General features: G+C 33.9%; 1 protein-coding gene across 6 annotated transcripts in view; it reads right to left on the bottom strand.

Annotated features, from left to right (window-relative positions):
• MDGA2 (MAM domain containing glycosylphosphatidylinositol anchor 2) overlaps positions 1–16,842 on the bottom strand; it is an 845,750-nt gene that overhangs the window by 366,626 nt on the left and 462,282 nt on the right. For 5 of the 6 annotated variants that reach the window (XR_012516333.1, XR_012516332.1, XM_003930557.4 and 2 more), the window contains one exon: positions 13,623–13,797. Coding sequence is in view for 2 of the 6 variants with exons in the window: in XM_003930557.4 (XP_003930606.2) it covers positions 13,623–13,797 (175 nt within the window). In the remaining 4 variants the exon portion in view is untranslated. The remainder of the gene's footprint in view (positions 1–13,622; positions 13,798–16,842) is intronic. The other variant, XM_010341100.3, reaches the window with a different exon arrangement.

The raw sequence follows: 16,842 nt of genomic DNA, 5'->3' as shown, positions 1-16,842 counted from the left end.
TTAGTGAAATGATTTTTATTATAAAGTTATGCAGATAATGTATAATATATGCATAGATGTCTTTCAAGTGAAATAAAATGCAAATTCAATGGGAAAGAGAATCCTGAATTAGAAGTGAAAAACTATAATCTTATCTCTAAAAAAGTTAATACACTTACTGAAAAAGTATATAATAATCAGTTACCTGATTTTAGATACACTTTTGCATTCTCTTCTAAGCTAGAATACAGAAACTGTATTTATGGTTTTTGGTTTTTGGTTTTTTTTCAAAAATGTATTATCTCATTATTCTAATTCTCATGAGTTGCAACACCTTCATACCTAGTATTATTTTATTAAGATTGGAACTTGAAAAAGGTGTGCTCACTGAGTGAATTAGCTTGCTGACAATAGTTTACAACAGTTCAGACTCACAGGGAATTTGTTATTCACTATGTTATTAATAAAACGTGATTTGCTAAGTAACATGCTAAAAAGGAAAATGTACTAGTTCTCTATTTTTGATGTTGAGTTTTTCTACTACTGATATTATATATTCTAAAACAGTTTCACTATGTACCAATTGTGGGTACATAGTTACAAGACTTAATTTATAATTCCTATTTTTTGCCAACAACATGCTGTGAAGATTTGAACAGCTTATTTAAAATTGAAGTGGCCTAAGTCAAAAATGTGGAAAAGAAGGCTTCTGTCGATGCTCTCTCTCTCAGCTCCTTCTTCACATATATACTAGCAAATTTTTGTCAAATGACAAACCATATATATACATATGTAGTTTCTCTGTATGTGTATATATGTGTATGTATGTATGCATATACATGTAGTCTCATTCTGTCAGAAAAATACCTCCCTCTCACCTAGAATTTCTAAGCCAACTCTTTCTTGATAACTTGAACACTTCCTTTGATCATGATGATCTTTAATGACTACTTCTTCCCCTTAACTTCTGTAATACATCTTCCTTGTGCTTATGGTCTTACATCTCAAAGAGTCTATAATTTATTATTGGATAGATAATATGCTGTATACATTTTATCTCCAAGCCTAATGGGTACTTAGAAAACTTTTATTGATATATTATTAGCATTATTCAGAACTTTCTTAGAAAAATAAATATATGTTTATTAAAGGTCTATTTTTTCTTCTATACTACAAAACACACTTAAAAATCTTTATTCTAGATAATTTCTGCTTAATATGAAATATCCTTTCAATAGAAAAGAATTCATCATTAAAGAAGCTAAAACTTTTAAAGATAATTTAGGATGTTTCATCCAATTTTTTCATTCAGAAAACAACAACAACAACAACAACAACAAACTTAGACCTATGAAAGTCAAGTCTCTTTGTTAAATTCACAATTTTGCAAGTCTCTGGGCTAACACAAGAAGAAATGGAACCATGATCTCCTAATCCTAGCTCAGCATTTCAGCTACTACAGCAAGTATCTTAACTCTGCTATGCTGGGTTCTACTCTCTGATGAGATAACCGTGCTAATTTTGTTTACCACTGTGTTCGCAGCACTGAGTCACACAAAATCTGCCACACAGAAGTCATTTGATAATTGTTTGCTGAATGAATACTGAATTCTTCACTATATACTACACCATATGAAGCAGAATTTTACTCCCACAAAGGGCACTATTCAGAAGCATTGTTTTCCAGATCTCACTCTTACACTGAAAACACTGCTGTTCTTAGACAGAAAAGAGAAAAAACAGAGTTAATTTTCTAACTCAGGGTTTTCCAACCAAAACATACTGCCCCCTCAGAGAACTGCCATTAAGATTACTAGTCACTTGCCCTCTTTTTCCTAATATACATATGGATACATGCCATCATATCTTTGCCTGAATGCTTGCTTTGAGGAAATTTATGAGAACACATTTTTTAAGCTGTAAGTTGTTATCATTGGGAATGACTGATCACAGACTTTAATTTAAAATATATAGGGAGGCCAGGCCTTGTGGCTCATGCCTGTAATCACAGTACTTTGGGAGGTTGAGGCAGCAGGATCTCTTGAGTCCAAGAGTTTGAGACTAGCCTGGCCAACATAGTGAGACCTCATCTCTACAAAAAAAAAATTAGCCAGGCATGTTGGCAGCTGCCTGCAGTCCTACCTACTCAAGAAGCCGAGGTGGGAAAATTGTTTGAGCCCAGGAGATCAAGCTGAGGAGATCAAGCTAGGATCATTTCACTGCACTCTGGCTCTGTCTCAAAAATAAATATAAAATGAAATAAAATAAATATATAGGTAGGGTTAGGTGTGCGGTGGCTTACACCTGTAATCCCAGTACTTTGGGAGGTGGAGCTGGGAGACTTGCTCGAGGCCAGGAGTTCAAGACCAAACTGAGAAACATGGCAAGACTGTCTCTAAAAAAAAAAAAAAAAAAAAAAAAAAAAAAAAAAACAGAAAATTAGCCAGCCATGGCAATGTGCATGTGGAGTCCTAGCTAGGCAGGAGGCAGAGGTGAGAGGATCACTTGAGCCCCCCACTTCAAGAATGCAGTGAGCTATAATCACACCATTGTACTCCAGCCTGGGCAACATGGTGAGAAGTTGTCTCTAAAAAATGGACAGACGATAGATGACAGATAGTAGATGATTGTTAGACTATTTCTTAGAATTCAGAGATCATAAAAATGGGTCCACAGGTCTAAAGGAGAAGGAAGATAGAAAAATCAAATGCACGTTTTAAAAGAGATAGCATCAAACAGTTTGATTTTATCTCTAGTGCTCTTTAGTAATTAAGCCATACGTATTTCACATACCTTATTATAAGTTTGTCACTGAGTTGTTCATTGGTTAGAGTTATAGTAAATAATGACATAAGGTGATCTCCATTCTGTAGGTGTTTACAAGATCTTTGGGAGAAATAAATGTATAGCTATAAATATGGCGGTCAAGAAGTATGACAGAGCATGGGGGGTGGGGAGGTGAGGTCATAGGATACTGCTTTAGGAGGATGAGTAATTAAATTTCAACATAACAGGAGAAAAAAATGAGCAGAGGAGCTTGGATTTTTATTAATCAAAAACATAGAAAAAATTTTTAGTGGGAAGTACTGTGATGAGCATTAAATTTAAGGATGATTGATCTGGCAAAGATATGCAGAATAAATTTAAGGAGAAAATTATTACTGAGGGAGAGGTCTGCTGGGAGGCCTTCTGCAGGAACCAGGTGTGAAGTGATGAGAGACCGCAATAAGATAGTGAAAGTGGGATTAGAAAATAGAAATTGTTCCCCTTTCTCTATTTTAGCTCATTCTGAAAACTGGAAAATATTTCTGAAAGTTTTTTTTTCCCACATGTTCCCTCCTACATTTAGAATATAGCACTTAGGGATGGACACCTGAAAACGTTTGAAACAAATCCTTTATTTCATTCACAGCCATCTGGATGTCTTGATTGCATATCTGCCTCAGTGCTGCCTCATGAAACACGGATTTTTATATTCTAAGCCTGGTAACAAACTCAAGTGATCATGAATAAAAACACTGCACTGCCCTCTAGTAGGGTGCAGATATTTTCACTTCACTTTCAGTTTAAGGGATTGAAAGTAGGCTGCTTTTCAGATATTTCAGTATTTCATGGATCAGTCACACCGGTATGTTTCAGAAGTGAAGACATATTAAATTCTTCCCTCTATCAAGAGAGAACAGAGCTAAAATTTTGAAAAAAAGAAGTATCGAAGCAAGGTCAGATGTACTCTCTGATACCCTTTTTAAAAATCACTTCCTTCAATTGTCAAAGGGAAAAAATTCTTGCCTTGAAGTTCGAGGTAGAAATCATTTTAATTTTAAAGAGATTCTCATTTTGTATAAATTGCCTGTTTTTTTTTTTTTATTATTCTCTGAGAATCCTTCTACCTCATCCTATAATACCAGTCAACAACGGATATTTCAAATAACTCGACCTGATTCACGGTACAGACCAAACTGCAGAAGCAAAGGTTGTCAGGTTTTCTTGACAGTGTTATTTGATAGTACAATATATTCTGAGAAAATTCAAAGTTTGGCCTCAAGTGCTAAATAAGTAAGCAATAATTCACCATTCAATCTTTTAATCTTCTGTGTGACTCAGAATTTTCTGTATTTTTAAATATGTAGGCAGAAAAAACATATTAAGCATCCTCCATTTTTATATTCAAACCATTTTATAAGTTCACCTTACTTGTACAAATTGTATTTCTTCTCCAACTATGTTTTAAATGAAATGCATATGCCATATAGAGTTGACAGTGGCAGATCTTGCCCTCAGGAGAAAGCTAGATTCAGAGGGCTCATGAACTGACTGAAGGTCAGAATGCTGGATGCCCATCTGCATTCTCTGGCTGACTCAGCAGGAGCCTCTGCCTGTCACTTAACCTTTGGCTAGGGAATCCCACTCAGATCATGGTCTGTGTTCTTCAGGGCCTTTTATTCAGTTTAACCAATAGATTTATCTCTTTTAAATGACAGACAAAATTCATAAATAATTTTTAGATAAGGAGAACCTTTACTGAATTTAAATGTGAACATTTATAAAAACTTATTGGCAACAACAAGAGCAAAATCATAAACACAGCTGTACATTTGAACAGCCTTCTATCTCTATGAAAAACACTACAAGCTTTCAGTTAATACTTTTGCTCGGGAATGGTTATTAGCAGAGTAACAACCTTGAAATTAAATGCACACCAATGTAATGATTATATCCATTTCATTGAATTCCTTAACATACTTAGTGAGAGGACTTTCTATTTAACATCATGCATCACTTTTCCCTTAGTATTTTTAATATGTCAACAAACTTTTTAGACTTACCTAATTTTAACCCAGGATATTTTTACATCTATTTTTCACGTCTCCAACTGATAATAAGGTTCTACAGGGCAAAGGCCTTGTATTTTTGTTTTATCTTTCACCAGTAGTCGGTGTAGAGTGTTTTTCACAGTGAGTGTAGGTTGTCAGTTAACATTGCAAACTAACAGACGAATTGAAGTGGCCTTCCAAGCCTTCCAGCTCAGAAGGCTCACACAATGTCTGAGAATTTCAGAATCAGGTTGAATGAAAGACGTAAAGGCAATAGGAACAGGTGCAGAGCAACTGAGAGAAAGCTGCCAGTTGCCATTCTGATTGTGTATTTGTGAATTTCAGGAAGACTCCCGTAGGTGCTCTGTGAATGCATCTTAAGAGGGTGCAATTGACCAGTACTGAACGGATAATAATTGAGATAGGACTAAACTGATTTAAAAGTAATTCTTCTCTAATGTCCTCTGAACAAGAATCAGTAAACAGGTATGTAATAGGATTTTCCACAAAGCTCTTTTATTAGGAACTCTAATACTATTTGGAAATTAGATTGGTTGTGCATCCTGCTAGTAAATAACACTGATGATAAGCAAGCACTCTTCATCTGTATCATTCATAAAACTGCAAAATCCTGTCTCAAATTTTATTAATAGGGCAATTAGCATGACAGCAACTCATTTTAATAAGCATTCTAATTGCTGCATCAAACATTATTAAGACCTTCCAAATCCAAGGCTGATGTTTTGGGAGGATGGGTGATGGGTGAGAAAATTATGCTTAATAGGATTTACATGAAGGATTAGTTTTTTCCCAGGGTTTGTCATGTTTCTAGAATTCCCATTAGTCATTCTAGCCCTTTTCCTAAACTCTTCTGTCCGAAAATCATGTTGATGGTTCCAGTAAAAATATATTCAAAGTCAATAAATTTAGCTGTATGGCTTATAATTCTTTCTAACACAGGTAAATTGTACTTGTAGAATAAAATGATAATATGTTATACTAAGATCCCAGGTGAAAATGTAATAAATAAATCTATCAGACAAGAACCAAAACTATCACTGCCTGTTCTGAACATAATGAAATGCAGCAATCTACCTAAGTGAAATAGAAGTAGAGGATATGCTTCAGAAATAAGAATGCTTACAACATGTTTAATGGATATTGGAAAAGATTTGTCTCGTGTGAACAGTGTCTGCACACATAAAAACTTATTAAGCTAATGCCTCTGAATCTAATTTCTTTTGAATTAAAAATAAGTTTTAATCGAACCCTAACCTTTAAAGTTATATGACCTCTATTACCCTATGAGTCACAGTTATGGCTAGGAATAAGTGAAATAAAATAGATGAACGCACTTTTAGAAAGCTGTTTAAATATCCTCAAGAATCTTAAGGTAACAAATATATTTGGGAATAAGCACATCAAATCCTATTAAACCACTTTTTTTCTACCTATGATATACTCTTTCTTCCTCCAAAGATAGATCTTAGGGTTCTCAGTAAGTGGCCATTGCTTTTTAGAGAGGACAAATGAAGCAGTATCGATATTAGAATGCTAACTCTTATCAGTAGTTCTACAGTCATAAAAATACAATTCCAGGGGCTGGGGACAAGTGGCTCATGCCTGTAATCCCAGCACTTTGGGAGGCTGAGGCCAGAGGATTGCTTGAGGCCAAGCATTTGAGATCAGCTTGTGCAACATAGCAAGACCCCACCATGCATGCCTGTAGTCCTAGCTACTCAGGAGGCTAAGGCAGGAAGATCCCTTGAATCCAGGAGTTCAAGGTTACAGTGAGCTATGACTGCACTGCTGCACTGGAGCCTAGGCAACAGAGCAAGACCCTGTCTCTAAAATAAGAAAACAAAATACAATTTATTTATTTTGTATCTTACATAAATAGCAGATCATCATTCATGTGGTAAAAACACTGGCAGTAAAAATTCAACATAATTATAATATAATTAACAGTCTTTCAAATTAAGCTTTCATTTCTCCTCCAAAACCACTATCTTAACCACTAATTCCTACACTCTGAGGGTTTATTCTCCCTTATTTTGTGCCTTTAATCAAATTTCTCATCCATCAAAAGATAGCTTTGGTTTTCCTCACTACTCTGTTAAGAACAGTGAGTGGTCTCCTATTTTTCCCTACTTGCCTGCTAACAGGTTAGCCTGCCAAAGTTTCATGGATTTCATAGATGCAACCAAAAACACAAGACTCCTGGGTCTGAGAGAAAAGATCTCATTACTGAAGCTTCAGAAGTATGTGCTTCCTGTTTTTATAAGTCCCCCGCTCCACCTTAATTTTCATAGGGACAATGTGTGGGGCACCCCAGGTGAATGCCATGCACACCACTGGTTTTTGACACAGCTAAGGGACCCTGAGCTCAGGAAGCTCCCCATCTTATAAAGGTCCTGCAAGAAAGCCTGCCCAATCTTTGCCTGTGAGATACGCATTATCTTCGCTATCCTAGTCAAGAAACAAATCTGCCCTCTTTCCTAAAGGCAGACACTATCTCTATTGTCCAAAGCTGTTGGTTACGCAAACATTCTTGAAAAAGACAATTCAGGACACAGCTGTCAAAAGAGGTGTAGAAAAGCCAGAGAGAATTCTCCTTTAAAACTCATCCTTAAAACTGCAATGTAAATCCTACTTCTTTCATAAGAGGCCACAATAACCTTTTATTTCCAGCACTATATTTTGTGCCATTAGCGTATCATTCACTGTTGTTTGGCATAATTTATGTTATTAACCTTACTGCTTAACATTTGTATTTCATTTAAATGAATTAAATTTTCACTTTGCCTCATTAAGTAAAGCTAATTGAAGGTACCAATTATTTAGTAAGTTCCCTTTTAGCTTCACAAAATTTAGTGGAGCTATATTTTGAATAGGTACTCAATGAATGATAATAAAAGTCAAAGTTATTTTTTAAAATATTTAATTCTAAACAACATGTAAGAAAATTGCAGTGGAAATTAACCTGAAGAATTTTATTCTAAAAAGTTTAGAAGAAAAATTATCAGAATGTAGTACCAACATTCCCTGTGCTACTGCCTATCTTTCACATAGGAGATAATATATTTTTACTCAACTTTATTTGTTGTCAAATATCAAGGAATACCAATTCTTATGAATAAATAAAGTGTGAGTATAAATCTAGTTTTAAGTTTTAGGATTAATAATGATCTTCTGCTAAAATTTGAAATAAAATTAGTTTTGACTTCAGGGAGTTTAATAACAAGAACCTCCAAGATAAAAATCATCAATCTATATTTTATTAATTTTTTAAAATTGAATTATGCAAGTGCACAGTTTTAAAAGCCAAATAAATATACATCAAACAACTTTAAGTATTTCCAATACCTGGAGGCAACCTTTTCTAATGCATCTCTTAACTATTTATAAATGGTTTTGCTTTCATATACGGAAGTGTTTAACTTCTGTTTACAGACTTAATTTACGTTTTCACATTGTCTTTCTGAATTCTTGAACAAAGGAAGCATTTAACTCTTATGCTAACCCTCTCCTATCCTCTCTTTCTCTCTATAGTAAGCTTTTGGTTAACTGTTATCATGACTAGGCAAGCAATCTTTACAGCTGAACCTTGTAGTATATTGATTACCTTTCATTTCACACTGCTTTCTACATTCCTTTAATAACTCACATATTTTGTATGCTCGATTTTGTATCCACCTATCATTGCCATATTACTAAACTTCCCATGAGAATTCATCCCTAAAATATCAGGTAAGCATCATTATTCCAGCTAGGTTTAACTATTGTCGGGCCGTCCTGCTTTCTTATTCTGAAATTAACTTCAATATTTTCCTATACATAGTCGCCTATTTTGGGGATGATATTTCTTCCTCTGTGTTTACTTCTTAAGTTTGGAGGAAAATAGATCAAAGTAGTATCCTCAGCAAGGGTGTATCAGCCAAAAATCTTTGAAATCTTATAGGTCTAAAACGTCTCTCTTCTTCTTTGGTATGTGAAATAAATAGCCTGGCTTTACAGAAGATTCTAGTTGAAATAATTTTCCTTCAGAATTTCAAAAGCTTTACTCAGCTGCCTTCTAAACCCAGATTTCAACTGTGCATACCTGTGCCATTTTGATTCCTAATTTTTTATATGTGACCACTTTGGAAAAAATAAACTCTTTGGACATTTTTAAGATCTTCATTTTGTTCCTAATGTTTTGAAGCTGCAAGCTGACACATGTATTGGTGAAGATTTTATTTACTCCATTGTGTTAAGGATCCAGTGGTAGCTTTCTAATTAAAAACACATGTCCAACTCTAAGAAATTCTTAAAAAAACCACTTTGACTTTATCTGTGTGGAACCATTATTATTCACGTTAGGACAGCTAGATTAACACTCTAATTTTCTTATCTTCTTTCTTATGTAGTACCCACTTGATTGTAAAAATTTTTGTACAACTTTTACTATTTTTCAGCCCTTCTACTTATTTTTATGTTATCACTTTTAATAATGTAAGAGCTGCTATTTTACATTCTCTGCATCTCCCTTGTTTGTATTTTCCTATTCTTGTTACATGAAAGCATTATTTTCTCTTTTTCTCTGAGAATACTAATTGTATTAGCCCATTTTCATACTGCTATGAAAAAATGCCCAAGACTGGGTAACTCACAAAAGAAAGAGGATTAACTGACTCACAGTTCAGCATGGTTGGTGAGATCTCGGTAAACTCACAATCATGGCGACGGCAAAGAGGAAGCAAGGTACCTTCTTCGCAAGGCAGCAGTGCTAACCAAAGAGGGAAAGAGCCCCTTCTTCACAAGTAGTAGGCACCTTCTTCACAAGGAGAAGTGCGGAGCAAAGGAAGAGCCCCTCAAAACACCATCAGATCTCGTGAGAACTCAATCACTATCACAAGAACAGCATGATTCAACTACCTCCACCTGGTCTCTCCCTTGACAGGTGGAGATCATGGAGATTACAATTCAAGATGAGATTTGTGTGGTCATGGGGGAAACCACGTTCAGACACTCAGAAGATACTCAGAAGTGATTTTCCCAACCCCCCAAAAAAGAATTGTAATTGGTTAGCTTTTGATTAGACATATCTGCATAGATAACCAAATCAGATTTGGGAAATTTAGGTCATTGTGTGCTTATAAAATCTACTAGGCTATAAATATATTTTATCAATAAATTATATTTCCTAAAACTCTTGGAATGCTTTTACTATTCTTAAATGATAAAATATAGGTCCTATAAATGGAGGAACATGACTATAATTTTTCAAACTGTATTCTTGATTAACACCATAAAAAATTGCATTTAGTAGTTCCTTTATAAAATCTATGTAACTTAATATTTTCTACTAAATTGTAGAAAATTATGTGGGAAAAAGTTGCCAGTGAAGATACATAAACTTTCTCAAAGTGATCAAAATGTTAACATAACTATTATAAAGATTTCAAAGTATCTATCTAAAGAAAGTCATCTCATTTTATATTATTCACCATTGTGTCAAGTTCTTTTCCTGAAACTAAATTTCCTCATCAAAATAATGACTGGTTAGCACATAATTTTATTTTAGGAAGGTTTTAGCTCTAAAGGTAGAAACTTGTATCAGAACATGGGATTTGATGAGAGATATCCATTTTCATTAGTATAAAAACTCTAAGACTACTGATACATTACATTAATGCATTATGTGTTAATTATACAACAATAGCTTATGGGGCAGATTTTAGATACAATCTATAACAAGGGATTCAAGAATAAATTATAACATTATTAATTATTATTTTTGTTAAATCCAAGTCATAGTCTTATAGTCATAGTCTGCCTCAGCCTGGTGTTTTAAATACATTTTTTACTGCCAATTTTGCATGAGTGTATTTTGTTTTTATGCATATCCTGTTTCCACATTCTACTGATGTTGAAAGTTCCACACGTGAAATCAGTTTAGAAAAAGAAACAGAAACCTACAATGCAGTGGATGATTTTAAAGGCATGATTCCAAACACAAAAAACATCCTATTTTTTTTAGCATTTCCTAGAATAAAGCAAAAGTACCCGAAATATATTAAGTCATTCACTTGCTTATAGTTTATATAAATATTTATTCAATTAAGCTTTCCAACATCCAATCAAAATTAGAGCACAAATAAATCTTAAAGACTGTAATTCAATTTTAGACACCAACATTGCCAAATTTAAATAGAACATGAATATACTAGTCATGTCCTTAACAACAATGATAAAGCATGTTTTAAATTATAGAAATTCCGGTAGAGAAAAGGTACTTGAACCTAAAAACTCTGGTCTTCAATCAAGGTTATATTTGGAGCACATGGATTTCTTTGATAGGTCTAGTGGTCTCTATTGTTAAGTATTCATACCACTGAAAGCATTTTTGAAAATCTACTGGAATTTATTCAAACCCTCAAAAATAGGCATAACTATTTTAAATGTATGTTTACATCTGCATAGTAGAAAGACCTCTGGAGCTAAAAGTAAGGCATTCTCTGGAGATTTTATATTAGAGCTATGTCATGTTTATTTGTGTAGTCTAGAACTTATCCTGTTATTTTCTCAAATGGTATGATTTGAGACAGCTTGTTAATAAATCCTAGTCACCAAACAAGTACTGAAAACAGCACTTCAACATGGTATGTATCACAATGGTATTTCACTGAAATAACATAAAACAAGATGCTTGCCAAGTCCAGGTTGCATGAGAAAAACCCCAAAGGAAGTCAAAGAAGAGGAAGGTAACAAATATCTTCAGGCATGGCTGAATGGAAAATGAGTCAAGCCTTAGAAGGCAAGCAGGGTTTGGGATACCTGCAGAGAGCAGTGCTATTGTTTCCTGTAAGGTGTGCCATATGAATGAGATACTTAGGTACAACCCAGTCCACACAGCAAGAGAAATGAGCAGGTAGAAAGGAGAAGGGATAATGCAGAATAGCAACGGAAAGGCTCTCTAGTAAAAGGAAAAGAGAAAAATATTTTTTAAGTCTCTAAAAATGTGAATTTCCCCCTTTATATTTAACTTGCTAAACCAGCAATACTTTTTTTTTTAATTATCAGACCTATTATTGTAGAAATGCAAGTCAAAATCCCACGTTCAAAACCTTTGGAGTATATATTTCAGAAATTTTCAGATTTTAGAAAGATAATATACTACAAATGCTATCTATTATGTAACACACTCAGCTGGATCTTTGGCTATATTGTGTAATGCAACACATTTCCTGGGCAAAACAGGATTATTCAAAGTATAGTAAATAAAGAGTGTAAAGCTTTTTTTTCTATTTTTCTTTTTTCTTTTTTTCCGTTTTATTCAAGTCATTTCAGATCAAATTTTGACACCACACTAGTTCACATCAAGTTTTGCTTACAAAAGTTATAAACAAATCATACTCACTGACTTTCAGAACTTTTTTAGATTTTATAATTGTGTTTAAAGTATTGAAGAGGTGTATTTAAAATTTGATGACCTAAACTGCAATAACTAAAAAAAAGAAGTATGTACTCTAGACTATTATATTACAAAAGTATTTAATTCATGTACATTAAACTTAATCTAATTTAAAGTTATATATGAAGAAAAACACCAAAAATACTGAGTCAGGGAAAAGGAAACAAGGAGCTCTATTATTTTGGGAAGTATACAGGTATGGTCAACCTGTGCACCCATAATAATAATGAAAGGGCGACACAGCATGAAAATTTCTAAATTACGCCGAGGGATAAGGGGCAGGGTGCCTCAGGAGATAGAAGATACTGGAGAGGATGAAACCAGGAGGAGGAAAAGCAGGAGGAAAGCAGGTATCTGAATGTGGAAAGCAAATTACAAATGCTGCTTTATCACCCATTTCACAGTCACCTAAACAACCAAATGAGATTCAGCAGAGCATCTGACAAATAGACCACGTGTAATTTCAAGCCCTTTCTTAACTGTGTAACACTCTGTCCCGCACTGAAAGAAAGGAAAGGGGAAAGAAAGGAAGATAAGAAGAAAAACAACATCTTCTCACTTGTTACTTATGTCTAAATTACTTTAAGAAAAGTAATTACCTTACAACATAAGAAACTTACATAAAATGCAAACTCTTGTGAAAACATAATGAAATTAAAAAAAAAAAAAAAAAAAAAAAAAAACCTGGGCAAAAGACCAAACTAAATGTAGGCCTTTGCTTTGTTTTTGTGGAGAAAGAAGCAAGGAGACCAAAAAGATTTAAAATATTATTGTCAAGAGCAAAATGTAGGAAAACAAAACTATCATCAAATCACAAACACTTCTCAGGTAGCAAAGCATTGTCCAGGGTTGGTGCTGATTACTTTTAACAGAGTTGGACCGTAAGCAGACTATATATAGAGATTTTTGGTCATTTAGAGGCCAATTCATAATGCTCTGTGTGTATGATGTGTATTTGGAAAAAAAAAAAAAAAGAATAGCTGTATTCCCATGTAGGTAAAATTAACAGACATAAGTTAAAAAATATACAGCATGACCCTATTTTAGTAAAAATATAAAATGTATGTATCTATTTATATATAAAGATAGAGAACATACGTGAAGACACTAGCAGTTATTGGTGGGATTACCAATGTGTATTGTCTTGTTAATGTTGTTCCTAAGTATTCCATAATGAATATATATCATAAAAGTTATGAAAGTTTCTAGAGAAGATTCTCTCTTCAGAAATGTTTCAAGGGAGCTATCATTATTTTATAGAGTTTTCATTCTCAACTAAACAGAACTCTATGGTTTTTGAGAAAACCATAGACTTGTAGGACAAAAGAAATCCATACTAGGCTTAATGATAGTTTTCTAGAAAATTTACTTACAGTATACATCCACTCTGATTGACTTTATCGCTGGGGACCCCAAGCCATTCTCTGCTTTACAGTAATACCGGCCTCCTTGGTGTCGTTGAATATTTGTAATCCTCAAAGTCTCATTGAAGACACTTGAGTCTTGGAATCTGTCAGAGGCACTTCCTGCTGTTTTGGTCCACCTGATCTGAGCAAGCATCAACAAAGATTGTTACTTTAGGTTGGTTTTCCCACAGAGAAATCAAATAGCATTTACTCATTTGAAGAGTTTGCATTTAGAGCTTCTACATGGCCTTTCCTATCAAACTACTGACAAAAAGTTTAAGGTTGATGGACATGATTGAATCCAAAAAATGTAATGTCATCATTGAACAGTGTGTGTAATTTGAAATCAATTGCATAGAATTCATCAATTGCCTAGTCAGTATGGAGGACAATATAAATTATAACATAAAGGGCGTAAAATATCGGTAGTAATTTGAAACTATAGATTAATTTTTCTTTTCATTGGACATTTAAATTTGTTTTTCATATTTTCCAACCCTTGTAAGATAATTTTACTTATTTAGTCCAAGTAGGTTCTCATTTTATTTTTGGACATGCCTCATTCTTTCATTTGAAATTTCCTATTTGATTTGAATACTTTAGACATAATACCATAATAGCTTGAGATTATACATAATTTTAAACACCTAGTTGTCTGAGTATTTTTCTTAATGGCTTTGCTGCAATAAGCCCACAAATGATTTGTCTATTTTGATAATTAATATTCACTTTACAACAATAATTATTTTCAAAAAAATATGTAAACTTTTCAAGAACATTTCTAGTAAACTGCCAAAACACTTTGTATCTCTAAAACATTTCATTATCAACAATATCATTCTTTTAAACACAGCTGTGTACAACAGACTTCGTTTCTGTTAGCAATAATGACTGGTATTCAACTCAACTTTTGTGTACTTTAGTGTATAAAAGCTGAATAAAAAGCCACATGCTCATACTATAAAGTGACACAAAATGGAAAGTAAAAATAATTTGGTTTTATTTCTCTTCATGTCCCTGCTATATATTTTAGTTTGTTTTAATTTTAAGGTTGAGAAACAGCTGATAGAAATCCTCTGGTCAAACACATGTGCTGAGACATGAAAAATGAAACCAAATACTGAATCATCAAAATGGAAATCCCATAATATTGCCAATATATACTTGTTTTCATACAAAGTTAAAATGTATGATCTAATGGCATAAAAAGTATCTTTAAAAAGTTATCCATATAATTAAAATATCTGTATAAATATAATCATGTTTGTTTGTCATTGTGAATGGAATCAAATGTTAAGGTATTAATTTTAAAAATCAGTAAGTCACAAAAAGAAATACCAAATATTTATTCAAAACCTTCTATATATATGAAATACAAAAAGAAACAAATGGCATAATTTCTGATTTCCAGTAGTTTATAAATGCATTACTAAATGCCCATAAGCAGCAAAGGAAAATTTTGTAAATTATGTCAAAAATGAAAGCATACTCATACTTTCATTTGGCAGTTATCTAGTTAAAATTTACAGTACTAACATATTTACAGTATAATGCATAGAAATTAGCCTACTGTGTGTGTAAAACTATAATATTGGAAATGACATAAATGCTAAAAGATAGAGGTGGTTATAAATTGACTCTAAAATTGTACTGAATACAGTCATTAGAAAAATTAAAAAACAAAATACATTATTAAGTTTAAAAAGACAAGCAAGAAACAGAAGAGAATATTCTCATCTGTGTAAAATAGCATATGTTTGTATTCATATGTGTACACATTACTAACATGTTTATTGAAATTATACAAGGAAACATACAAAACTCTGTAGATGGGACTGGGAGTGAAAAGAGGATAGTGAAATGTGTTCTTTTCATAAGTTTTAGTCTAAATTCTTATTTATACTTAATTTAGTTTACCAGAAGCAAATACTGTTTTCATTATAAATAAGTTTTGAAAATGAAACACCTTTGGAAGGCCAAGGAGGGTGTATCACCTGAGGTCAGGATTTTGAGACCAGCATGATCAACATGGAGAAACCCCATCCCTACAAAAAATACAACATTAGCCAGGCATGGTGGCACATGCCTGTAACCCCAGCTGCTCAGGAGGCTAAGGCAAGAGAATCACTTGAACCCAGGAGGCGGAAGTTGGGGTAAGCCAAGATCCTGCCATTGCCCTTCAACGTGAGCAACAAGAGCGAAACTTCGTCTCAAAAAAAAAAAAAAAAAAAAAGAGAGAGAGAGAGAAAGAAAAGAAACAAAATTCTCAAATGAAACATAGGAAACAGAAAAGTAAACAATAGAAGTAGAATGGAAGGCACATAATCATTTAGAACATTTTTCCTCCCTTTTTATTCTCTACTTTCAAGAAATACTGAAAGAAAACATTCTTGTGTGGTAGAAAGACATAAATCTTCTCATTGGGAGAGTTTACCAAGTCATGTGCCTAACTGATGAGAAAAGAAACCTCCATATACACTTCGATAAAAGCTGTGACCTCGGCCAGTCGCGGTGGCTCAAGCCTGTAATCCCAGCACTTTGGGAGGCCGAGGCAGGTGGATCACGAGTTCAAGAGATCGAGACCATCCTGGTCAAAATGGTGAAACCCCGTCTCTACTAAAAATACAAAAAAATTAGCTGGGCATGGTGGTGCGTGCCTGTAATCCCAGCTACTCAGGAGGCTGAGGCAGGAGAATTGCCTGAACCCAGGAGGCAGAGGTTGTGGTGAGCCGAGATCACGCCATTGCACTCCAGCCTGGGTAACAAGAGCACAACTCCGTCTCAAAAAAAAAAAAAAAATTGTGACCTCAAAGTCTACAAAGAAAATTGTTCAAGCTTCTGAGAAAAAGGGACAAACTTGTAATATTACAGGGCCCGCTCACTCCCTAATGCTAACTCTTTCTTTCTTCTTAAACCCAAATTATTAATCACCCTGGGATAAAGACATTTCCCAACCATCCACTTAGCTACATTCTTGCCAGTATGTTTCAAGCAGAAATGTCCTTATAGGGGAGCAGCACTTCATGTTTCAAATATTTTTTTGGCAGCTTCCGTTTGAACAGTGAGCCGATTTTAAATGAAAATTAAGCACAGAGTAGTAAAATCAAAGAAATCTGAAATCCTGACACCATGGAGTTATACCTACCTAACCTAAACTATTTATAACCCTGGACTTCTATATGAAGAA

This window comes from Saimiri boliviensis, chromosome 2 (assembly GCF_048565385.1).
Source record: "Saimiri boliviensis isolate mSaiBol1 chromosome 2, mSaiBol1.pri, whole genome shotgun sequence".
Taxonomy (NCBI): domain Eukaryota; kingdom Metazoa; phylum Chordata; class Mammalia; order Primates; family Cebidae; genus Saimiri; species Saimiri boliviensis.
This window is presented reverse-complemented; position numbering and strand designations above follow the sequence as displayed.